Genomic DNA, 25,654 nt, shown 5'->3' on the forward strand with positions numbered 1-25,654 from the left:
AGATGCCTATCTGCAGATGTAGAATTAAACTTCCAGAAAGAACAATTGTAATGACTTGTGCTTGACTATTAAGAAATTTCCATGACAGTGGTGGCTGCTGGAAGCTGATCTCTGTGTGGAGGCTCTTTCAGTGCAAGTATCACAGCTTCCTCCATGCATGCCTTCACTGTGTCATCAAGATTCTCAGCAAAGTTTCCCTTAAACCGAGGATCCTCAAAACATGAGATTTTAGCACCGTTTTCATTTCCTCTGTGTACCTTAGCTGTTGCAGGTCTTCTCGTATTACCTGCTTTATTTGTTTGGTGAGGGTGCTGTCTCTTTCTTGATGTTTGAGTATTACTGTTGATGTGCTCCATGACTGGCTTCAAGGAGGACAGCGTGAGTTGCTTCTCACAGGACAGGACATCAGTGAGCTCATGGAGACGGCTCATGAGCTGGTTTACATCCTCCAGGACACTGAATAATTATCTCTGGGCAGGACACCTGGCTGTCTAAGTGGTGTCCACAAAACAACGACAATGGTATTGCGATATTTTGGGGGGAAATCTGGTCTGATTAGGAGAGATGGCCTTCATCTCAATTTGGATGGAGCGGCTCTTATATCTAGAAATATGACAAACTTTTTAAGGCAGTCAACAACATGACAGTCCAGAGTTGAGACCAGGAGGCAGAGTTTCAGTCGCTTCTCTGTGCATCTATTAGAGCAGTCAGCCACGCAATATCCTATAGAAACTGTGTCTGCCCCAGATCACCTAAATTGATTGAATCAAAAGTAAACAGGAGAGGATATTCACACCTAATACAAGTTAATACAACCACTATATCAGCACCAAGATATAGAAGGATAAAATGTGGTTTAATAAATATCAGTTCACTCAATTCCTAATCCTACTTATTAATGAGCTGATTACTGCCCATCAGATCGATTTACTGTGTCCAACTGAAACCTGGCTGCAAAAAGATGAATATGTGGGTTTAAATAAAGAGACCTGATTAACTTAAAATTCAACACTCAAGTCCAGCTAATGTGTTCTACAAAAAAGCTTCTTGGACCATAAAAGTTGTCAGTGATAAATGTTGATGAAACAGTAATGTGAAATCTTCTTTTTAGTAATTAATCCAAATCAACACCAAATTTAGTACAAAGCATAGTGACTTTGTTACATCAGCCTAATTTTTGAAAAGACAAAAGAAAGGTAGATATCCACAACATAGATAGTGCTATGGAAAATTCCACTGACCAGTGACTAAGGTAGTGGAAATCCCCTGACTAGGTGTCTCGGTGCTGTGATGTCTACCTGACAGGATGGAACCCTTATTAGGCCCAAGCACTGACAGGCACTGACAGGTGAGGCCCTATTGAAATTGTAAGGATTATTATTATTATTATTATTATTATTATTCAGGCAAATGAATTGGCTTTTTGAGGACTTTAACATGCTCAAATTCTTACCAACATTTGCAGAAAATTAGAAAGTGGTTAAAATTTACGTATTCTCAATGGGCGTCGCAAATGGCTCAACGGTGCCCCCCGAGACCCCAAGAACGTGTTCACATTGACCGATCTTCATAAAAATCGATACACAGGTGTATCATGACCAGACAAACAAAAAAGTCTAGGTGCAATTGGAAAAACGCAACAGGAAGCCTGCTATTTTGCATTTAGTGGCCATTCTGGCCATATTCCACATTTTTACTTTGAGGTACTTGTAGCAGGGCTTTCATCAGATCAACCTCAAATTGAGATGAGTGTCATCACAACAAGATGGAGATACAAAGTTATTAAAAGATTGATTTTTGCACACACGGTGTGACCGCGTCGTGGAAAAAGTTTGATTACAAGCCATTAAAACACGATGTTCTGTATTGCGGACATACATGGACCATGAATCCTTTGATGCTGAGCCGTAAACAAACAACTCCACTCCTGCAGTGGTCAAAGATCAAAGGAATCTTTATGTCTTGCAAAGGTGACGTCTCTCTCTCTCTCTCTCTCTCTGTCAGAATTGGGACATTTCCTCAAACCGTCTAAACATTGAGGTACGGCGAAGGTTCATCCTTTGCCAGAGGAGACGATGTTGTCATAACTCCACTGTGCATTGTCCTATCACCACCAAACTTCTGTCTCATGATCAGAGTCCAAGCCTGAACAGCTCTATGTGTCAATATTTCCTCAGTCATTATTTATTTTTTTCAGGCAAAACGCATGCAACGCTTCAAAATGCATGTGCTCGGGCCCGCCCAGTGCTGCTTTGCAGTCCTAGAAATTTTAGAAATTTTATTTTATAGTTGGTACTTTCCAGTTGTTAGTGAAAGTCTTACCACTCCTATCATGAAATGGGACCTATGTTTATGAATGTGGGTGTGTAAATGAATTACATAATCCCTTAAAATTAGTCCAGTAGATTGCCCACAGCCGCTACATGGTGACTGTGGCTACAAAGTTATGGGGCAACTTCAACAGTCCACAAAAATGTCCATTAAAACACTTCAAGGGATAGTTCACCGAACATATTGCCTTTGGCGAGAGCTTGTGTGCGGTGTGTGCATGCGAACGTGAACACAGCTCCAGAGGAGGATAATATTTTAGTTTCCCCAGCTTGCATTTGAAATAAATCACTCACATCCACAGTCCATGTTCAAAGTTGCTAACATGTATATCATATATTGAATGGTTGAAAACCAGAATTTCCGCTTCACAAGACTATCCAAATATATTTTTTAATTAAAATATGCATTTCTACAACTAGATTTTTTTGGAACTCTTGTTTGGTGATGTTTTTCTTCCAACTGGTACCGCGGATGGAAGGACACAGCAGATAAGACAGAGGATGATCTCATGTCTTTCATGTCTTTTTTCATATTATGCGTTATGTCACGCCTCTTTGTATAAGTTCTGGCTTTTATGAACTTGCGGCCAGTTGTCAAGAGTAAATTGATTTCTGATCATTGTCAGTTTGCCTTGTACCAAACAAATTGTGCTGCTTGTATGCTGCTTTCTTAGTTAAAATCATGTAGATTGGTGGTCTAATTAAACTATAAATAATAGAATAATCAAAAAAGAGAGGTTTCACACATTTAACATTACATTAATTAAACACAATTTTAACTTCTGAGTTTGATTTTCATCACTTTCACAATTCTGTGCTAAATATCCACAGAGATGGACTAGTAACAATTCTGGGAGTAAATATCCATAACATGTAAAAGACATACAAAAAAAATTGTCAAACCGCACTAAAGGACTAGAGGGTATTTTTGACACGAGTGTGTGCAAGGATATGGAGCTTTGAATAAAAGACAAATTAAATAAATTAAATAAAATCTTAAAACCGTTCAAAGATGAGGGTATCAAATACAGAAAAAAAAGTTTGGACAAATTTTAGAGAATCTTAAAAACTAAAAGGTAAAAACTGAAAACAAATTCACAAGCAGCTGACCTCAACACACCATGAATATATCCAACTTTCGGTTTCGATCCGACAGACCAAGAACGTGAGCTTTAGAGCAAACTAGGAATAGAAAAATGGAGGAGGACATAGATGAGATATTTTGCAGATGGTGCAGCAGGTGAAGCCCAAACAGAAGGCAGTAGTAAGCAGAGATTAGGACAAAGCTTAGAGGGCAAGACAAATGTTGAAATGCAAACAACCAATACTAGGGTGCAACATAGTAGAACAGAGAGATGTCTCACTTTTGCAATGAACAGTAAGGGGGGTGGGGGGGCAGAGGAGAAGCTGGTAAGAAACAAGGAGATTATGCTCTGAGGTACAGACCTGCAATAAGGCCACCTGAGAGATAAACTGGTCCTGGCCAATATCCAATATTGATAAAAAAGGGGAAGGTACATACCCTGGCAAACACGTCAACTTGAGTGGCTGACGTCCAGACTTCATGAGGGGGGCCAGCAAATGTATAAAAACACTTACCGGCCCATATTTATACTGAAGGAGCAATGGGGATGAGTCACCTCAACATGGAAGGGGAGGGGCCAACAAATCTGTTGGCAGGTCCAAATCATGGTTTGAAACCAATTCAACATTTTAAACAAATCCCTGATCTCATTTCAGCAATGATGCAGCCTACAAAACTATCTATAATTAAATACAAGGCACATAGAAAGGGAAATGATGACATCATATGAGATTATAATGTGTCAGACGAGGCAGCAACCTAGAGCCAAATGGTTGTTTTGACACAACTAGGGTCAATAGAGCCAGACACCACTCTCAAAGACAAGATCTTAATGCAGAAAAACGCAAGCTCAGGTGAACACAGCATCTAGCAGCAAAGGGCAACAGTAGATTAGAAAGCATTGTGGGGGTCACATGAAGGCTTGTTGGTTGCACCTGTGTCATTGCTAACTATTCTGATTTCTGATGCGTGCAGTACTGATCCCTGTGCAAGGGGGTAGGTGAGAAGGAAAGGAAAAAAACAACGATAAATAGAGCGTCACTTATTCTGCAACAATTAAGTTAAAACACAGCGTTGCTTCATAATCTGCAGAAAGAACTTCTGTCTGCAGGAGTGTGTGTGTGTGTGCTAATTAGGGTTGCAAAATTCCGGGAATATTCAAAGTTGGAAACTTTCCATGGGAATTAACGGGAATTAACGGGAATATACGGGAATTAACGGGAATAAACGGGAATATACGGGAATTAACGGGAATTAACGGGAATAAACTGGAAATGTTGTGGGTAATTTATACTAACTGTATTTACCTAGTCATATACAGACATAAATATAAACATTTTGTTTTGTCATAGGCTGATTTGAGCCCTGAGGAAACTTTGGGCACTTGACTATATGCTTCTGCATCGTTGTGTCATTCTTAACATAGGTCTTTGCACAATATTTTCAAATGTACACAGCCTTTCCTTCTACATTGGATGGGGTGAAATGTCTCCACACATGAGAGAGTGCACGTGGCATTGTTCTGTAGAATAAGATAAGAAAAAAGTTTGTAAAAAAGCGCTAATGCAATGCCACAGATGTAAATAGTTAGCCAAACAATTGGAATCGTCTGTAAACATATTTTACAATTGATGGATAAATTAATGAAAATAGGCTAGATGAACAGATGAACAATCCTCAATCAGCATGCTAATATATTTTCCCCAGTAATATCATCGAAACTTACCTGACTAGTCCTGCACACTACAGCAGGCCTCAATAGCGCTGCTGTACTGTGAAGGATGCTGGGAGTTATCTGTGCATGTGATGGAAGAATGCACAGTGGAGGGTTGAAATTCAACGTGCAGCGTGTGCTTCATTCCATACATCTTTAAAATAGAGTTTTGAATGATGCTTTTTATTGCTCAGCGTTTAATTTGCGTATTTTTTTTTTTTCAAAATTCCCAAAATTCCCGAGCTAAACTTCCTATGGAAAGTTGCTTATCTCCTTCACTCTTCACACACAAACTGATGATCACCTGTGATGGGAATTTTGTATTTAGACATGTTCAAATGGAACAGATTACATTTATATAGAAAGAAGTTTACTGAAAGATGTATTTCTGTGTTTAAGACTCATAGTCAGAGTTTAGGTCAAGTTAACACTATGCATAATGCTCTTGAAGGGCCTTATAGACGTGGCCTTCTCAGTCTAGTGTGAACAAAAGGTTTCTCAACAGGGGCCAATTAAGTCTTCTGCAGCAGGGAGCTTTAAAGGCTAATAGGTGTGACCTGCAGAGACAGGAGATCTCTGAGAAACTCAAAGGGTCTGGAACAAGATGCGTTTAGCATCTTGTTCAAACTTCAAAGAGACCGCCAGAGAACAATGTCTGGTCTTCCTGTAACGACATGGAGAGAAGCTGATTGGACAAATGTATTTTACTGTGGAGAGGAGGGATCTGATTGTATAAATGGAGTGTACTTTTGAGAGCTCATGGCCATTGCCCTCACATCTGTCACCGTGATGTTTGAGCTCTGTGCCATTGAGGTCAAGTCTGTTGTCGTGACTTGACCTTTGTAAACCGTCCGCAGACGGTTTGAATTAAACATCCAGAATTGATAATTGCTTGTTGTGTCATGATATGTAATAATTTCCCATTACACACCTTTATTGAGTTATTAATTGATGGTGTCGCATCTTTAATCCTGATCATTCTCAAGGCTCTTATATACTACTACGTGTCCGTTTCTCAGAGAGGTCTCAGCGGGGGGCAAAGAGTCTTTTTGATTTTTACTTCTCCGACACAGTCCGTCGGAAAAAATTCATCGCCAAACCCATAGGTGGCGCAACGGAAGACGAGCTCAGAGAAGCCTACCCCATTTGGGAAGAAGAAGTCCACGTGTCTCTGTTTACATGTTAGCCTGCCTCCCACACACTGAACCATGGCAACTAACAGAACTAAATAAAGTGACACCCAGCGTGTCAAATACTGATGTAATCGTTTCTTAGCGCAGCGGTTCCCCGGTCTTGTTTCCGAACTGTGTTGCTGATTCCACAGCTTGAATCTGCTTGAGGCTACATGTAGCTAGAAGCTACACGGAGCTAGCTCCCCCCCAGCTTCCACACACAGTCAGCAGGGACTCCCGACACTAACCACTACCCAGTGTTTGCTTCTAACCTGACGGTATTATAGAAACAGTGTCATGATAGAAGTGGAATTAAAGTCGTGACGGCGGGTTCTTGCACTGTTACCACCGCAGTTAGCATGGTTGCTAGCCCGCTAGCCTAGCCTGCTAGCGCCGTTTTGAAAGCTCGTTATAACCATATGTGACCGTGCACACATGCCCTCAGTGCTCTAACGAGCCACCGTCAGCCGGACAACTCCGCTGGCTTAACACACACGTCACATTAATCGTAGAATTATAGTTGTGTTCGTGTTTGTTGCTACAAGTAAACAGGAAGTTTGAGGTCCGGAAATACGGAAATGACGTCATACGGAAATGATGTTGTTCGCGGACCAATCACAGCCAAGAGCGGTCCGTCGGGTCTCCAACATGAAGACGGATAGTTAGAAAAATCAGACGTGTACGAAAAGCTGTCCGAAGCACTCGGAGAGGGCGTTTCACGACGGATAGGGCGGTCTTATCTGTCCGTAATAGAAAAAACGGAGAGGCATAAATTGGCCTTCCAACACGCAGCAGAAACACAGCCTGTGTTAACAACAGAGAGCCTTATTGCAAAACGAAACACGGGATAATTATCGTTTCATGTCGTCATGTCTATTACCTTGTTTTCATAATCATTGGAAGCCATAATCATAGGAAGCCATAATTATTACAATAATATAATAATGGTAAATGGCCAGTTATAATAATGCAATTCTCTAATCTTGATGAAGAATTAAAACGCTTTAAAGAAGTTTGTTGCCATTTACCCATTCAAACACTCTCTTGCTTCTCTGTGCAGCACTTTCATCATCACATCAACCACACAATATCAGCACATCTTGCTCAAGGACACTGGTATTAAACCTCTGACCTGGTTAGAGGACAACCCACATTATCTCCCGAGCCACAGTCGCACAAAAGAATGGCATAATAAGAATGGAAACCCAGTACCTCCAGGACTATGTAATGACTTTCTTACATCCTGACAACATTTATAATACTGTTGATGTGTTTAGAGCAGTGGTTCTTAACCTGGGTTCGATCGAACCCCAGAGGTTCGTGAGTCACTCTCAGGGGTTCGGCAGGGGTCAAAACACACACAGTATAGCCCGGTTCATACTAGCAATGCCTGGCCGTTTTTGTCGGCCGTCAAAAAATTGGCTGCCCACAATTTGGTAACACACAATTTTTCTTCGCCGTGTCAGATTGCAAACATTTTGTTGCTTAGTAAAAATGTGTTATACGAAAGAAATTCAGGCTACTCGTATTATTCGTGACGTCACACTCCGCAGTGATAAAGCTGGTTGCAGCTGATCACGCCACATTGCTTAGCTTTGATATCTGTGCTGCTTGGTGCTCTCAGTAGTCGACTTGTGGCTGTTGTGATTGTACGTCATTCAGCAGAGCCAGCTTCAACAGCAACTCTTCAGAACAACAACGCTCTCAACGTTTTGGTGTCACCATATCGTACCACACCCCCTTATTGCTAAGAAAGCCCTTGAGATACTCACACTGTTTCTTACAACGTATTTGTGCGAGCAATCCTTTTCGATAGTAGACATGAAAATTAAGAAAAAGGAACAGACTTTGTTGCGAAAATGATATGAAAGTGGCACTTGCCAAGGTGAAGCCGCGCATTCCTGAACTTGTATCTGAAAGGCAACAGCAAAAGTCACATTGATTTGCAGTAAATAGTCATTGAGTTATGTTTTTGTTGTTTTTTATGGTTGGTTTTGTTCTTTAAACACATTGATTTTGTGTGCAACTGATGCATGGTTCATTTTGTGCACTAACAAATTATATACCTATGTTTTGAAGAAATAATATTTTATTTTATTACGAAGGGTTCGGTGAATGCACTGATGAAGCTTGCAGGTTCAGTACCTCCAATAAGGTTAAGAACCACTGGTTTAGAGGAACCTACCGTGTATTTCCTCCACTGGCCAACTATCTGCTCCTCAGAACAGTCCTCTATCTCGCATCCCTCATCCAGCTCCTGGTTCAGCCCCTGCAACAGCTGCCTGAGGCGGCCAATGTCCTCTCCAAGCTGCTGGCAATTGGCCATGTAGTGGCTGTAAGAGTCCAGTCTCAAGCGCAGGCCCTCCTCAGCCTCACAGAGGCCCTGCCTCAGCCTTTGCCAGCCAAGCCTCAGCTCCTCAGCCTCTTCCACCACTACCTCCACACCTGCTGGAGAGGTGCTGCTCCTCACTGCCTCAACAACACCCTCGATATGCTGAAGGTTCTTCTCCTCACCGGCCACACTGTCATCCAGAGCCTTGTTTTGGGGCAGATGTAGAAACATTACTAAATGTGAACTTGGACAAAGAGTGATAAAATATATTAAATCAAATCATGTCAAATCAAACCTTTCAATAACATTAAAGGCATTTGCACAATAGACAAATTTGTATCATGCCAACACATTATTACTATAGTACAAACCTGTATTCATTAAAAATAAGCTTTCACATCAGCGACAGAAATTGGCTGAGTGGTATTTGTGGCTTTTATTTTTTGGGACCAAAAAGGTTTCTCTTCCGACACATTTTACCAGTCGGATTGTCAGTAGCTGATGTCATATTTTGAAGCACTAGTAGTAGCATGAGAAGAAGAAAACTTCCTCCTGTATCCAGTCAGACATAAATATAGGATATGAAGTCAACTTGTCAATTTATTTTTGTTATTTTTGTCTTTAGAAGGATATCTAACAGCGTACTTGAAGCAAGGATCAACCAACTGTTATGGCAAATTTATAAAGCAAATGCGCACGGCTGGGTCTTTTCTCTTATTATTTACATAAAATGAAACCATGATCCTGTTGATCTGGCCTAGCAAGTTGTTTAAACTGTACAACAGACATCCTGAAATATGTCCTGAAGCAGCTGTTGTACTGTTACTGAACCAAGCAGTGCAACTCAAGTTCTCCTTTCTGTCAATACTGGGCGTTTTCTTCCTTTTTATTAAGCATTAGGAGAACCAAATTATTATTGATTGATGTTGATTGCATCTTTCTATAATTTATTTGTGGAAATTTCCTTCTGGATTATTTGCTATTATGTGCCATTTATTTATATCACCAATAATAATAATAATAATATAATTCTTTAAAAACAAATAAAGGTTCACCTGCAAATGTTTCACGTTAAAAGCATGAAAGGAAGTAAAAGGGTTAAGCCGGCTAGACAGCTACCCTGTGAATAATGTGAATCGTTTGATACCAACAATAAGTTGGACCAATAAACTGGATTTACAGTGATTTGTATTTGTTTCACCGCAATGTCAAAACTGTTTTCCATTTCTTCCCAACAAGTTCTGCTGTCAACACTAATGCCAAAGACCCTGCTTGCTATATTTTCTTCACCATGTTAATGATGGTTTTGCTGCATATTATCTTTTCATTTGTTAATATCTTATAAAGTGTAACACAAATGTGAGTATTTATAGTATTTGTTCAAAATATACCATTCCCTTATTCTGCCTTTTCCCCTGCATAAAATAACAGGTAGCTTTTGAGAGGGTCAATATGGTGATATCAACAGCAGCTTTTTAATTACATTTCAGTGACTCTCACTTGTAAGGCTTTGAGCTTAATCTCAGCTGTGTTCTCTCTGTCCATCAGATCAGTTAACTCCTTGGTTTTTGACAGCAGCCACGACTGGAACCCCTGAACACTGCCTTGGTATGTCTGATGATCCTCAGCAATCTTCTGAAGCAGCAACAGACGCTCCTAGCATTGCAGGAAAGACACATCAAGGTATTTATTTAGCACACACCTCAAACTTAACCCTTGGCTATGTGAGTAATACATTTGTGTGTGAAATGTATATTTATCCTCCCCTGTGAGACTGTTTATTATTTCAAGTACACATTGACATTTTATACAAAAGCACAGAATTCTTTTAGTCCCAATTTTTTAAGCATTTAGATTCTCACACCCATGTGCATTACGGGGATGGTGGCATGACGAAGTTTGACACAGCTGTCAAATTTTTGCCAGTTTTGGGATGGATGTGGTCATCTTGCTTAGCTTAATATATAAAACAAATAAATCCCTGCTGCCAGCAGGTGATGCTGGCAGCATCTTAAAAATTGGCAACTGGATGTCCTCAGACCAGGACTTATATAAATAGAAAACTAATTTTAGTGTTTATTGGACTCAGCAAATGTGAACTCAATTTGGTCAATTCTTTAATAGGAATTTGTGAGCTTCCAACTCATACAAATGGCAAATTATGAGCCAAAATTTCAGATTTTATTCAAAATGATGGACTACCTTTTAGGTCAGGATATGGCTCAAGTACTTTTCTGAAGGTCTTCGCTTGTTACACAAGCCTACCAAATTTCCTACTACAGTTGAGCAATATGACCTAAAATTAATGTGGGACTTCCGGGTTTGATGAAGTAGTAGTGGTTAGACGCACAGGGAAAACCCGCTCTCAGATCAATTGCAATTTACCCACCAAATAACCTAAAAACGCATTTTTATCAGTAAAGGGGTACATAAGTGTGAGAAGAAACAAAAAAGGCTGGAGAAAAGAAGGAAAAACGCCAAGACCTCAGAAAAAAAGTGCCTCTTTGGCAAAAGCTAGCAACACCTAACCTGATATAGCTAGCACCCACAGGCCAGAGGAGCCCCAGAGCGAGCACTGATCCCTAAAGTGTAATTAATTAGGTGACTCTAAATTTAGCGGATGGCTCTACAAGACCGAGTATGGTAAGCATGTTTTGTACTATTAAAATATCAACAATATTATGCTCGCTAATCTCATATTGGTTTTTAATTTTGCTATTAAATTCAGCATTAGATACGCTTTGTTTTTGTGTGTGTCGTTCTTAGGTATGTTTTGCCGGGTGTGTCGTAGTCACCGCCAGCGGGCAACACAAGGATGCTCAACTAGAACTTTCATTGAGGCTCCTTGCACTACGTACAGGCAAGGTGTGCTAAACGCACATATTGGGTCTCTACACCATCGGACAAGCATTGAGATGGCAGCAAGCAAAAGCAAAAGTAAACAATAAATAATGTAAATATATTACTAATATGAAATATCTATTATGAAATAACTAATAGCTTCCACATTTTTCATGTTCTAGGCTCAATCACTGAAGCCTTTGAGCCAGTGATTAACATGGAGCACGAGGCAATTATTGGTGGGTTTAAATGCCTTTACTGGCTGCTAAAACATGAAATTGCCCACCAAACAAATTCTGGAGCCTTGCTTGATCTTGCCAAATTACTTGGCTGTGACTACTTCTCCAAACTTCAGGTAAATTATTTGAATGTGTATTTTGTGGTGTTGACAAAGTTTTCAAAACACTTTAAATGTTACTCTTTCTATCTTTTTTTAGATTGACAAACGAGCCAATTATTGATCCCACAAAATTTTTTAAGGTACCTGGACAGAGAAGGCCAACTATTTTTGTCAGTTTCTTGATATGGTGCCACTAAATGATGGGAAGGCAGATACCGTTGCAGATGCCATTCGTGAGGTGATCACAGTCAAAGCCATACCAACAGATCTGATTTTTGGTTTGGGGACAGATTGCTGTGATGACAGGTAAGAACTGAAAATAAGTTTAATTTGAGGTATAGTTACTATTTATCTCTAACTAAGTACTGATTATTGTAATATCTATCTTTAAGGACGCCAGAATGGTGTTGCCAAAAAGCAGACAGACTCCTGGCCACAGCTAGTGTCTGTGCACTGTGCAGCACACCGCCTTGCTCTTAAGATAAGATACATTTATTTGTCCCAAACACATGCACAGACATGCACAAGCACACTCATGCAAGGAGGGAAATTTAACCTCTGCTTTTAACCCATCTGGTGCAGGACACACAGAGCAGTGGGCAGCCATGTACGGCGCCTGGGGAGCAGATGTTGGGGGATTAAGGTGCCTTGCTCAGGGGCACTAGACAGGGTAGGGAGAATCCTCTTGGATTTTTGGAGAGATCAATCCAGGTTCGTATTTTTGTTGTTTCTCCGTTGAGTCGAACCAGAGACGAACCAGAGACCTTTTCTGCCCATAGTCCAAGTTTCTGTTACCGCCTCTCAACCGCCCTCTTGCGTGCAAAGATGCTGCAGACAACGTGCCATTCATGAAAACGTTCCGAGGGCACCTTCAAGGCCTGCACATTTATTTCAGAAACAGTGCCAATCGCACAGCTGTGCTGAAAGCAGCTTCCAGTGTTCTAGGAGTGGACAGCCTGAAAATCACTGTAAGCAATCTAATCATTTTTCTTTGAGACAAACTGTTTGCAAAAATTGGCTATACAAATTGCCTTTCCCTGCCTTGCCTTTTCTACATTTTAAGATAATTTTCCACACCGCTGTCTTTGATTTGAATGTGTCCTCTTTATGTGTTCTTTGGACATTAGGAGGTGAAAGACACAAGATGGCTGTCTCAAGACACAGACATTTCAACTCTTCAGAGGAATCTGGCAGCTGTGCTGGCAGCTCTTGCTGAGGAAGCAGAGAAGAAGGACACTGCCTTTATACACTTACTTCACATCATATGTGATATGTGTTCATATAAACCATATTGATATTATATATCATTTTATACAATAATATTGTCTTTTGCACACTCTGTCTACATATTCTTAGACTCATAGTATATTATATTACCTATTGTATAGTCAAATACTTATATTCATATTCATACTTCTGCTATATATCATATCATACTCTCTGTATATTCTTGTTTACATAAGTCTATATACACATATTTATTTATGTGTACATGTTATAATTACTATTATTATATCACCATTACTATTATTATTATATATACTGTTGCTGCCATTATTACCATATACTGCTTTTATATTGGTATAATTACTATCATATATAATATATATTATGTTATATTATATACTATATATACTGTACTATTCTTATATACTGTCTAACAATACCATTACCATCATATCATCAGTACTTTTACCATCATCTTGCCAATGCACCTTATCTACCTATTTTATTGTATTTTTATCTTGTGCTTCTGTTTTTTATTCTTTCTACCTTTTAATTTTATTCTATTGTATTGTATTGTATTTTATTGTATTCAAATATACCGGCTGCTATGACAACTTAATTTCCCTTTGGGGATGAATAAAGTACTCTATCTATCTATCTATCTATCTATCTATCTATCTATCTATCTATCTATCTATCTATCTATCTATCTATCTACATACTGTGCAACATACAGGTTTGTGGCAGATGTCCTTCCCCACCTGACACGGCTTTCAAAGCTTTTCCAAAAGGAAGATGTCCATTTTTTGGCTATCAAGAAACATGTAAGTTGATTTAAAATGAGTACACATACACTTGTTTATGGAAAGGTATGAAAAGCAAAAAACAATATAGCTTTAATATACTCATTTAATATTTTTGATGCCTGTTACAATTGAGGCCATTCGACAAATCAAGGAGGCAGGAGACAAGCAGCCACCAGGGTCATATCTCAGTAGGTTGGAAGATAGAGTGAAAAGCCTCAACATACAGGCAGAGGAGGAGAGGAGACGCCACAGGGGTTATCATTTTATGACCTCACCTCTTTTTGGACCCGTTTTCGCACTCAGGTATTGAATGTTCAATGTTTCAAGTTACAAACTTAAAAGATAGTATAATAACCTGTAATTTTACTAATTTAAAAAAATCTAATTTTCAAAAGGTAATGGAGCCATACTTGGACCATCTCATTGAGCACCTTGAGAGGAGATTCCCACAGATGAACATCCTAGGTGCATTTAACATACTCAGCCCACAAGCAATGGAGAGGGGAGATGATGACTTTGAAGAGAACTTACAACTGCTTCCCCAAAAATGTCCTACTGTGGATGGCAGAGCAGCACTGCAAGAATGGACCAGCTTCAAGGTTCATGTGGGCCAGGGCATATTTAAGGTAAGCAGCAGAAGCAAAATGTTTTCCTAACACTTTTTCCTCTTTGCTTTATCCTACTAGGATAAGTCACAGTTGGAGGTAATGCAGGAGCTGGCCTCTGACTTTGATGAGCTGAAGCTCCTGTACCCAAACCAGGCCCAGCTCTCTGCCATTGCACTGACAATTCCTGTGTCAAGTGTCAACTGCAAGAGAGATTTCTCGGCTATGAACAGGGTGAGTATTTTGTTTTCACTTTTCTGCTAGCAGTTTAAGTAGGTACTCATTTGTTTGTCAAGGCTCCAGTATGCTTCTATGTATCCGTTTCTCGGAGAGGGCTCCACGGAGGGCGAAGAGTCTTTTTCAACTAACAGAACTAAATAAAGTGACACCCAGCGGGTCAAAATGCTGATGTTATCGTTTCTTAGCGCAGCGGTTCCCCGGTCTTGTTTCCGAACTGTGTTGCTGATTCCACAGCTACACGGAGCTAGCTTCAAGCTAGCTCCCCTCCCAGCTTCCACACAGTCAGCAGGGACTCCCGGCACTAACTACTATCCAGTGTTTGCCTCTAACCTGGCGGTATTGTAGAAACAGTGTCATGATAGAAGTGGAATTAAAGTTGTGACGGCGGGTTTTTGCACTGTTACCACCGCAGTTAGCATGGTGGCTAGCCCGCTAGCCTAGCCTGCTAGCGCCGTTTTGAAAGCTCGTTATAACTGTATGTGACCGTGCACACATGCGGTCAGTGCTCTAACGAGCCACCGTCAGCCGGACAACTCCGCTGGCTTAACACACACGTCACATTAATCGTAGAATCATAGTTGTGTTTGGGTATGTGACACAGGGAAGGAAACAGGAAGTTTGAGGTCCGGAAATGACGTCGTAGGGAAATGACGTCGTAGGGAAATGATATCGTTCGCGGACCAATTACAGCCAAGGGCTCTCCATGGGCTCTCCGACATAAACACGGACAGTTAGAAAAATCAGAGGTGTACGAAAAGCTGTCCGAGGCGCTCGGAGAGGGCGTTCCACGACGGATAGGGCGGTCTCATCTATCCGTTTTAGAAAAGACGTAGAGGCATAAATTGGCCTTTAGTTATGTGATTATTTTTCAATAGATCAAGACAGACCTCAGGAACAGGCTGCATGGGAAAAGCTTACTAACTGCCTCTGTATAAAAATAAATGGTCCCTCTGTGGCTTGACTACAGTAAGGCTCTAGAGGAGTTCTTTCAGAAGCCGAGACGGATCACTTGCAGTGATCCAACCTTCACCCTGTGCAAGAAGTAAAAGAGGTCACACAGCATACCTCAGGCCCTGAGTTCTCTGTTCCCCCTTGGCCATGTTTGCACTTTTTTATTTATGTCAATTTATTTTACTTTTAAATGTGACAAGAAATGGCTTGTTTTTTTAGATTCACTTAGATTTTACTTGAAAACGAATTGATAATATTTATGTTTATTTTATTTACTGTATTATGTAATGTTAATAAGTATTGTTAATAAACGTCTTACAATAACACATAATTGTCGTAATTTCAAAATTCCTGTCAACTTTAACATTTTTTTTTTACGAAAACACGGTCGGCCGTCGGTCGGCTTCTCTAGCGGCCCTACCACCAGGCTAAGAAAGTTTTCTGGGGAAAACCCTGCTTGCCATATATCATAAGATTCTGTTACAGAGACTTGAACAACATGAAAGGATTAAACAACATGATGTTTCTGAACATTTATCAGATATATTTCAATTTGTTAATGTTAACAATGACTCCTCCATGCAAACACAAGTTAGTCATGGGGTTCCACAAGGTTCTGTCCTTGGACACCTTATATATCTCACTTTAGGCCAGTGGTTCTCAACTGGTCTGGCTTCAGGACCCACCATCACCCCTTAATGACATGAAAATATGGTGCAGTTTGGAATCTGAGATAGAACAGAATATCACAGTATGCCATACAAAATTGTATTAATGATAAACCAAAACGACCAGCAGGTGGCGACGCTAGAGAGGGAAATATTCCCTTTTACACCCGATTAGCTGCAATTTATTTAAAAAACCCAAAAGTGTATCTTAAGGACACATGGTAATACGACATACATAACAATTCAGTAACTTCATCCTTTTTTAACAGACTCAACAGTGCTTTCATGAAAAACTTGAAATAAAAAGGTGCAACTACTGAGAAGTAGTTTCAAAAAGACAAACTGATCCTATTCACACTCTTTTGCAAATACTGTTAAGGAGTGTGAATACTGCGCTGCATAAAAAAATCCCCTTCAAAATAAAAGCACAGGATTTTTTTCTTAAAATTTTTTTTTGCCCAGGCAAAGGCCCGTGACCCACTGAAAACAGGTGCAATGAAACCACTTGTTGAGAATCACTGCTTTAGGCAACATCATCAGAAAGCATCAAGTACACTTCCATTGTTACGCAGACAACACCCAGCTGTCCAAATCTATGAAGCCTGATGAATCTAATCACTTAATTAAACCTTAATAATGTCCAGAGGTGTAAAAAGTACTGAAATATTGTACTTGTAAAAGTACCTTTACTTTGATGAAATTTTACAAAAGTACAAGTAAAAGTACCCATCTAAAAATCTACTCAAGTCAAAGTAAAAAGTAGTTCATTTAAAATGTACTTTAAGTAAAAGTTACTTAGTTACTTCCAACAACTTGATGGGGGCCGCTCCTATACAGTGCAAAAAAGGGCAAGGGGTCATAAATCCAATCCAAAAACAGTTATTTTTAATTAAAGGAGAATCTTTACAAATGTAAGTGCAATGACATTAAACATGTCAAACACTAAACATTTTACATGTCAACACAACATTTAAGAACTTTTGGGAGGACATGTCAAGACATGAACCACATGACAACTAGTCTACAAACATCTTGCTGAGATGTGGCCACGGGTTTTCTTCATCTGCTTTAATCTCAACTGGCGGAAAGTTCGATGCTTCCACTTGTTGGTCGTCCGCAATATCATCCTTCTCTAGCTCTCGTGACATCGATTCCATCATCCACTCTATGCAGCATCTACCACCAGTGTTGTGCAAGTTCACACCTCTCATGAACTAGTTCAAAGTTCAGTTCATACAAGTAAACATGAATAGTTCACGTTCATAGTTCACCATTTAAATTCTGAACTTGTTCATAGTTCAAATTGATAATAATGTTTATTTATTCATACCCTGCAAACAAAAGGCACAACAAATCAAAGTTGATACATTTATTTTGAAATGGTTTCTTTTATTTTGAAAAGGCACTTCCTGAATAATACGGAAAAGATCGCTACCGGCAGTCTCAAGAACATCAAGGCCTGGATGACCCAAAATTTCCTACTCCTAAATTCACACAAAACGGAGGCCCTGAAAATCTCAGAGAAACACTGCAAAGCCCTTAACAATCAAGCCCCTCCATACATCAAAGAGCTCATAACACCATATTATCCAAATAAATCACCTCGCTCCCTGAACACATGCTATCTTGTGGTTCCAAGAATCTTTAAAGGGCCCATACAAAATAAAATACATTTTATGGGCTCCTACTCTCCATGATACTTAAAAGGGGGTCAGTAGGTACCCTCAAAGTATGAAAACAGTCTTCTCTCGGCCCCACCGAGCCGGTACCAGTCCAGCCTCCGAACCAACAACCCCCGCTCCCCGTCATCCATCACCTCTCCTCCACTCCACACCGAACGCGACACCAAGCAGACATGTTCCTGAGCTAGCAGCTTGTTAGCTACCACAGACAGTGGCGTAGGGCAGGGGTCGCGAGATGCCGTCCAAAAACCAATACAATTTTAAAATTAAATTAGAATAAAACCATGCAATAAAAACATTTCCATCAGTTTTTTCCTTTTTCTTTGTTGACCCATGAGGTTATTACGACACGGATTAGCAGAGCGAGAGTTGCAAGGCCAAAAGAAAGTCCTTTTTAATTGCACAGGCAAAAAAGCCACACACAATCGGCGAAACGTTAATTAAACCAGCTGCTGTAGCTATAAATCTGGCCATGCAAATTATAAGCCTGTGAGCCGGAATCAATGCCGCTGTTTAACGGGACTATTGCCCGGCGCGTAAGCGATATGGCCCAGGACATAAAGTGCCAGCTGGTGGATAGAGTTAAGAAAGGGAAATATGCTATACAGTTTGATGAATCCACAGATATATTAAACTCTGCCCAGCTGCTTGTTTTCATCAGATGCAGATTTGACGGAAAACGTAATGCTGTTTTGCTCCGCGCTCCGGAGTGGACGTGAACAGGTCAGGACATTTTTACAAACCTAAAAGAAGAGGGAATATCTTCGGAAAACTGTTTTTGTGTGTGTAGGAACAGGGCACGGACTCCACCTGGCCATAGGTGAGTAGCAATTATTCTTATGTGAAAAATGCCATGAGGGTTAGATTAGTGATGATACTCAGCTCAGTGAACCAGATAATGCCGGGTTCACATCGGACCCACATTTCTCTGTGCCGGTCAGCCCGCAATTCTCCGCTTGTTGTTTTATGTAACCCGTTCAATGTAGGGGTTCGGGTGTAAATGATGATGGTCCTCATAGCCATCCCCCACCCCTGTCTTTCCCCCTGTCTGTCTGCTTGTGTGCTTGTAGTGAGGGGAGATATGGGGACATTTTTTTTAAGGGTAAATTTCTAAGTTCTCAGTTTCAAAGTGTTTATTGGAGAGAAATACTGAATAAATGCATCATGTTTTCAAACTCCAAAGTAATCGTTTGAATAATCGTGATTTCAATATTGTCCAAAATAAATCGTGATTATGATTTTTCCATAATCGATCAGCCCTACGTGCACATATGCAGGGCCGGCCCTAGCACATTTGGCGCTCTAGGCAAGCTTCACTCCTGGCGCCCCCCCCCCCCCCCAAAAAAAATAAAATATTTTTTCAAAATGATTTTCCACGAAAAAAGTATAAAATTATTTCTTCGAAGAAGAAGTTGCTTGGACACACACACTCTAACCATAAGCCTCAATGTGCTAGCATGTTCTGACAACACCGTTTTCGATTTTTGGCTCATTTTACCCTAATGTTAATACCACAGCAACAAAGTATATCTGTAGAATACAGCATGAATGGAGCAGCAGTAACGACATGGAGCCTTCAGTTCCTCATCCAGACTGCATCTTATTCAATTAAACACAAATCAAGTACAAGCATTTCTCTGAGTGTAACTGCATTTTAAAGTGCATAAAACATACATTCAATTATTATGGTGTCTCTTTACTTCAAACATTATCACTCATAAAGAAATATAAACATTAACAATATAGACCTATTGAACATTGGCGTATAACTGGGTTTATAAGGCACAATAACAATACATGACTTAATAACAGAGTCTGTTTGTGTCGGAGCTGAACTACACCCTGTCTAAAGTAAACAATATACTATCTCGAACCGCCTGCAAGACGACGCGCAGGTAAAATAAACACCTATACAGGCGAATGTAGCCCCGCCCACCTATTGGCGCGAGTGTCCCACTGCACAGCGGAGTTTCTTAGTTTTTACCAGTCTAAGTAGACAATCAAAACGATATCAATATGTCTCAATGACACTCGTGATCAAGCGAAGCTTTAGGAGCTAACGTAGGTGACTCTCACCCACTACTAACCCGTAGAATACAGGATGAATGCAGCAGCAATTAAGACACGGAGCATTCAGTTCCTCATCCAGACTGCATCTGGAATGTGGGAGGACGTTCCCCCCAAAGAAACAGTACGGGGTGCAACTGCTCCAGTGCCAAACGTTCCACCTGAGCGCTGCGGTCGTTTACTGATTTCTCTAATGAAACATAAACCCACGTGACTATCACGTATATTAGTAGGAATAATCTTTAATTACTGTTAGTCATTAAATACAATATTTTGGGGCATACCACATATAGAAGGGGGCGCAACATTTTTTTTTTTAATATATATATATATATATATATTTTTTTTAGCTGGGCGCAGTTTTTGGCGCCCCCCTCTGAGTGGCGCCCTAGGCAACCGCCTATGTCGCCTGTAGGAAAGACCGGCCCTGCACATACCTCCTAAGAATGTTGCTATTCGAGACCAGAGCTTTATTTCTTCTGACGTGCCCTGTCAGTGTGCTAGGCTCATTTCACCACAGACTCTCAACCTAAAGCAACTCTTCAAGGACACAGCTGTTCCACACTGCTCACCGCATGCTCTACATGCAGAGGTTCAGAGTAACATAGACATTACTAAGGTGTAGCGTAGACGTTACTCCGTACTGAAATACGCTACTGCAACTCAGAACTTACTCCTACATTTGCAGACAGTCCTGCTAAAACTTAAACAAACATCGGGACAGTGTAACTTACCGTTCAGAAACGTCATAAGCGACTGTGAATATGTGGCCGGTCTTCTATAGCTGTATCCAAACATTACAACGGGAATTTCAGCTGTGTTTACCAGGGATATCGTCAGAATGAGACTGATGATAGGCCTGGTCGCGTGTCACTCAAAGTGCAGTATGAATTGTTGCTGCTATCATTAATAATCAATCACATATTTCCAATGTTAATGTTTTAATTATAACTAGTCAGAGCTGATACCTGGTGGTGCACAAGTGTTCCTGGTCTCTCTCTACACCTCTCCCCCATATGTCTCTCTCTCGTCTCTCCCTTTTTTTCTTCCCAGCTCTCCTTTCCTCCCCATTTTTACCTGCTCAACCCAATCGGTCGAGGCAGATGGCCTAGTCCATGGCCCTTGCCACTACACCACTCTACTATCAAGTGGTCTGGGAACAAAGTGGTGCACTGGTATTTGGTATGGGCCTGACCATGCACTGATCACTAACAACTGTTCAATAACATTGTAAAGAATAAGATATGTGATGCCAATTTCAATTAGGGCTGCAACTAACGACTATTCTGATAGTCGATTAGTCACCGATTATTGAAACGATTAGACGACTAATCGGATAATGAATGACACAAATTCTCAATTGCTCTTATTTAGCAAACAGCTTTAAAATTTAGCTTGAGGTTGTTCGAGGCATGTGATGACTGAAAATAAAGGCAATAAAGATTGATTCTTCATTCAAAAAAAATGTCTTTTAATAAACTTTGTTGCATATAAGGGTATTGTTGACACAAAAGCAAAGACAAAGCAAGTTTTTGTCCATTTTAAAAAGCAAGGACAGGCAAAGTGCTAATAAAACAAATAAATTAAAAATCAAGTATTCATTTTTCCTGTTAACAAAAATGACAGGAAAAGTAACAGCAATAAAAACCTCAACAAACGAAACTACAGTCTTCTTCTGACTAAATAATTATGATTAATAAAAGGCGTTTGTCAGGCAATAGGATAACATTTCGCTATTAAACTCGTTAATAAAAAGTTTAAACCATATTTTTGTAATGGATGCTAGAATCCTGGGCGCAGGTATATACGTGTACATATAACATCTGACAGAGGCGAGTCTGCATCGTCTCCGTTACGATGTCACACGTGCCTCCTCCTCACATGCACGTGTCCTGCTTCCATGGAGAGCAGGTCCACTGTACAAATACTGCAGGTATTTTTTTTCGGGCTGTTACGGGTGAAGTTCTCCCGAACTTTTTACTTTCTGGTACGCGATGCTGCTGCAGCGGAGGCCGCCATTGGCCCGTGTTTTGACGCTATTGCACATGCGCGACTTTCAGAGATAGGAAGGAAGCGAGATGGCTCACTCCTCAGCTGCTTTCATCAGCACCTCCGGTAAAGATACGTTTAGTTCAACTGCACGGCCAAAAAAACACGTGCTATGACGTAACCAACGAATCATCGACGAGTAAATTCGTCGGCGACTATTTTTGTCATCGATTTTTGTCGACGATGTCGACTAATCGTTGCACCCCTAATTTCAATAAAGTAATATCTCGAGGGTTAATAAATCGCCCTTAAAATAAAAACGTTTTTCAGCTTAAAACATGTTTTCGTCAGTTGACAACTTATTGTAAGAAGTCGTACAAAGTAAATATTAAGAGCAAGATGTTAACTTGTCTTTTTACCACTTTTGAATAAATATTTCTGTGTTCACCCAACTGGGGAGAAATATTAAGTGAGGTACAACCAGGACGATGCTAACATCTGTGAAGCCTACAAAGATATGTTATCAACTTTGTGGATGAGCAGTTACAAAATGTTTTTTCTTGTTTTGTTCACAGGATGATTCAGTGGAAGAAGGAGAAAAGTCATTATCCGTTGTCTGGTGGTGTTTTTTAGAGAAAAGGAGGAGGACCTCTTCAAAGAGCACTTGGTAAGAAACACTGAAGTTCAAACTGTTCACTGTACTTTGTGTTGCTCTTCTTTTTAAATATATTGTATTTAAATTTGTACAGGGCTGTATCTGACTGGAAAAACAAATCCCCTGTAGAGCGGTCCAGTGACTCTCTTGCATTCCCTTCCCCCTTCCCACAGACACCTGTGGATTGTTGTCCCTGTCTAGGACCTTATCAAGGCTGTCTCCATGGTAACTACAATCTTTCGAACTGAGAATCTGTCTGATTGTGGCCTTGGGGAAGGCGACAACCCAGGCCTACCTATACACGAACTTTCCATACATACACACGTACATTTTACACAGAGATATGCATCCCCCACACACCCCATCCCACGCCTTCGCCTGCTTCGTACCCCCAGTGTGACAGGCGAGTCTGTGACAGGCGGGTCTGTGACAGGCGGGTCTGTGACCAGCGGCTCAAGGCTGCAGGACCGGATGGCTGCTTGTCTCTGCTGGCTTACCTCCATCCCCCAACTGGCTGGGCTCAGAACACCCAGTCACTGGCTTACATCCATCCCCCCTCCCCCCTCCCCGTTGCAAGTCATGTTTAAAATGTATGTGCTTACGTGCTGAGGTGTTTTTTTTTCCTGTTCCCACATTGTACTCCTCTAGGAGCATAGTCTGGGGGTTGTTTTCCTCTCCTCCCTCCCCTCATGTTATGCTATAATCTTTCAACCTTTCTTTACATTTCGTTGCCTCTGAACCTGTACTCTGTGTAATGACAATAAATCGAATCCAATCCAATCCAATCTACTTTTTGGTTGTGACAAACTGGATTAAGTTCATGATTATCATCAAAATCTTTTTTAAGTATGTGGTCATATTTAATTTGTCTTGGTTGAGGGCAACTTTGTGGTGACAGCATGAAAATATTTGACGCATTTAAATGCACTGTAGTTTGGTTTTCACTGCCGCCATTTTTGACACGTCTCAGGGTTATTTTATAAAATGAACTATGGTCCTGTTCTACTTAGTGAGTCAAAGCCACTCCGGTGAGTATGTAAATGGTAAATGGTTTTGTATTTATATAGCGCTTTTCTAGTCTTGATGACCACTCAAAGCGCTTTACATTAAAGTTTTACATTCACCCATTCAAACACACATTCATACAGTTCAACTAATTGCAGCACTTTGTTATTCTATGGGGGGCCATCAGGGTTCAGCATCTTGCCCAAGGACACCTCGGCATGCAGATGGGTCAGACTGGGGATCGATCGCCCTACTATGTGCAATACAAGGTCCCTGGCTCATCTTAATGGAACAGAATCATAATTTACATTATTAATCACACCATTACACCTGTGTTTACGTTTCAATGAATTGTTAAAATGGCTGCTAAAGGGCCTACTATGAAGACTATCTCATTTGAGGACGAGAAACCAGCTCAGTCTTGCTATCATTTTTTTCTTTTCAAGTATTGTAGGACATATCTGGGGATGTATATTTTGTGAACAGAAGTTGGCATAATTGTTCATGGTTAGAATAAATTGTTTGACCAGTGTTTACATAAAGAGTCTGACCATATTAAACTGGAATTGCTATTTGTTGTTCTTACTTAAGCTACATGAGTAGCTAGGGTAACTTAAATGCAATAATTTGAATGCTTAATATCAAAACAACTTGATTAAGCTTTTAGAGCTCAAAGCAAATCATGTTGGATGTACTTAAGTAATTGGGATAGTATGACCATAAAAGACTTGCAGCATTAACTCAATAATTGAAAGAGTTGAAAATACTTAAAAGATCCATGTAATTTGTAACCTAAATTTGTTTGAGTTGAACCAGTGAATTATTATTTGGAGTGTATCTACCTTAATTCTTCTTCTTCTTCTTCTTCTTCTTCTTCTTCTTATAGTTATAGTTTTCTCATGTGGTCAAGTCAGCATGCCATATTTATTTAAGATCCATGACAATGCAGCCCGAAGTGTGATGATTTGACACACAGTTTTCCCCTTTATTAAAACCACCTGACATTAAGTGCATGCCCTGAGGCAGAAATATGCATTATGTAAAAGTTTTGCCTTTGTTTCAGCGTTTGCATGTGCAAACAGTTGTGCTGTATCCGACTGCTGCCCGTCCCTAGCCGAAGAAGCACAAATATCAAATGGCCATGACTATGTACAATGAAGTTCAGAGAACAGGGATTGCATTGTGAAGGACAAAGGGATTAAAATAGTGTAGACACAATATGTTCAACTACAGGCAGTAGTGAATAGTGCAGATGAGTCCGACCATATTAATAAGCACCTTACCTCAGCTCTTTCTTGGACGTCTTTGTAAGCCTCCTGCAGCCTCTTCTGGGTTTTGGGCTCCACACTGTTGTCCTGGGTTCTGTTGTGCAGTGCTGCCGCCTCGTTCAACAGCCTCTCCAACAGCACAGCCTGTCCATGAATGTCGCTAACTATCACTCTTTGATGGTCCACCTGCCAAAGCTTCTCCTTCAACCCCAGCTGCAGCTCCACTCCAGCATTCAAGATGCGCTGCTGCCTTGTCAGCCAAAGCTCAATCTCCTCGTAAGCCTTCAGGTACTCACTCCAGTGAAGCCACACCCACTCAATTCGACTGCATGTTAGGTTGAATATGTTAGTCACTTATTACTTGCTGAGAAAAAACAAATTCTTTGTCATACCTCAAATATTGTGCAAAACAGATTAGTCAAAAACAACAGATAGATAGTGTATGTGGCTTATAAAACACATACCTAGCAAGCTCATTGTCAAAGTAAAAAGATATTTTATTGATGATTTATAAACTATTTAGGATTTCAACTCAAGTTTCCCTAAACAACTTATTTCTTTCGAATTTAAAACCTCATCTCAGTCTGTTCTACTGTCAATGAGATGGCTAACAAGTCCATAAACAACCAATTAGTATTGTGTGACTGAATGATTATTAATGAATACAAATGTACCGGA

General features: G+C 40.3%; 1 protein-coding gene across 1 annotated transcript in view; it reads right to left on the reverse strand.

Annotated features, from left to right (window-relative positions):
- syne3 (spectrin repeat containing, nuclear envelope family member 3) overlaps positions 1-25,654 on the reverse strand; it is a 68,381-nt gene that overhangs the window by 38,116 nt on the left and 4,611 nt on the right. Inside the window, exons 4-6 of the mRNA XM_061082419.1 lie at positions 24,992-25,301; positions 10,133-10,288; positions 8,486-8,836 (exon numbers count right to left, since the gene is read on the reverse strand). Of these exons, the coding sequence (XP_060938402.1) occupies positions 8,486-8,836; positions 10,133-10,288; positions 24,992-25,301 (817 nt within the window). The remainder of the gene's footprint in view (positions 1-8,485; positions 8,837-10,132; positions 10,289-24,991; positions 25,302-25,654) is intronic.

Source organism: Limanda limanda, chromosome 12 (assembly GCF_963576545.1).
Source record: "Limanda limanda chromosome 12, fLimLim1.1, whole genome shotgun sequence".
NCBI classification, from domain to species: domain Eukaryota; kingdom Metazoa; phylum Chordata; class Actinopteri; order Pleuronectiformes; family Pleuronectidae; genus Limanda; species Limanda limanda.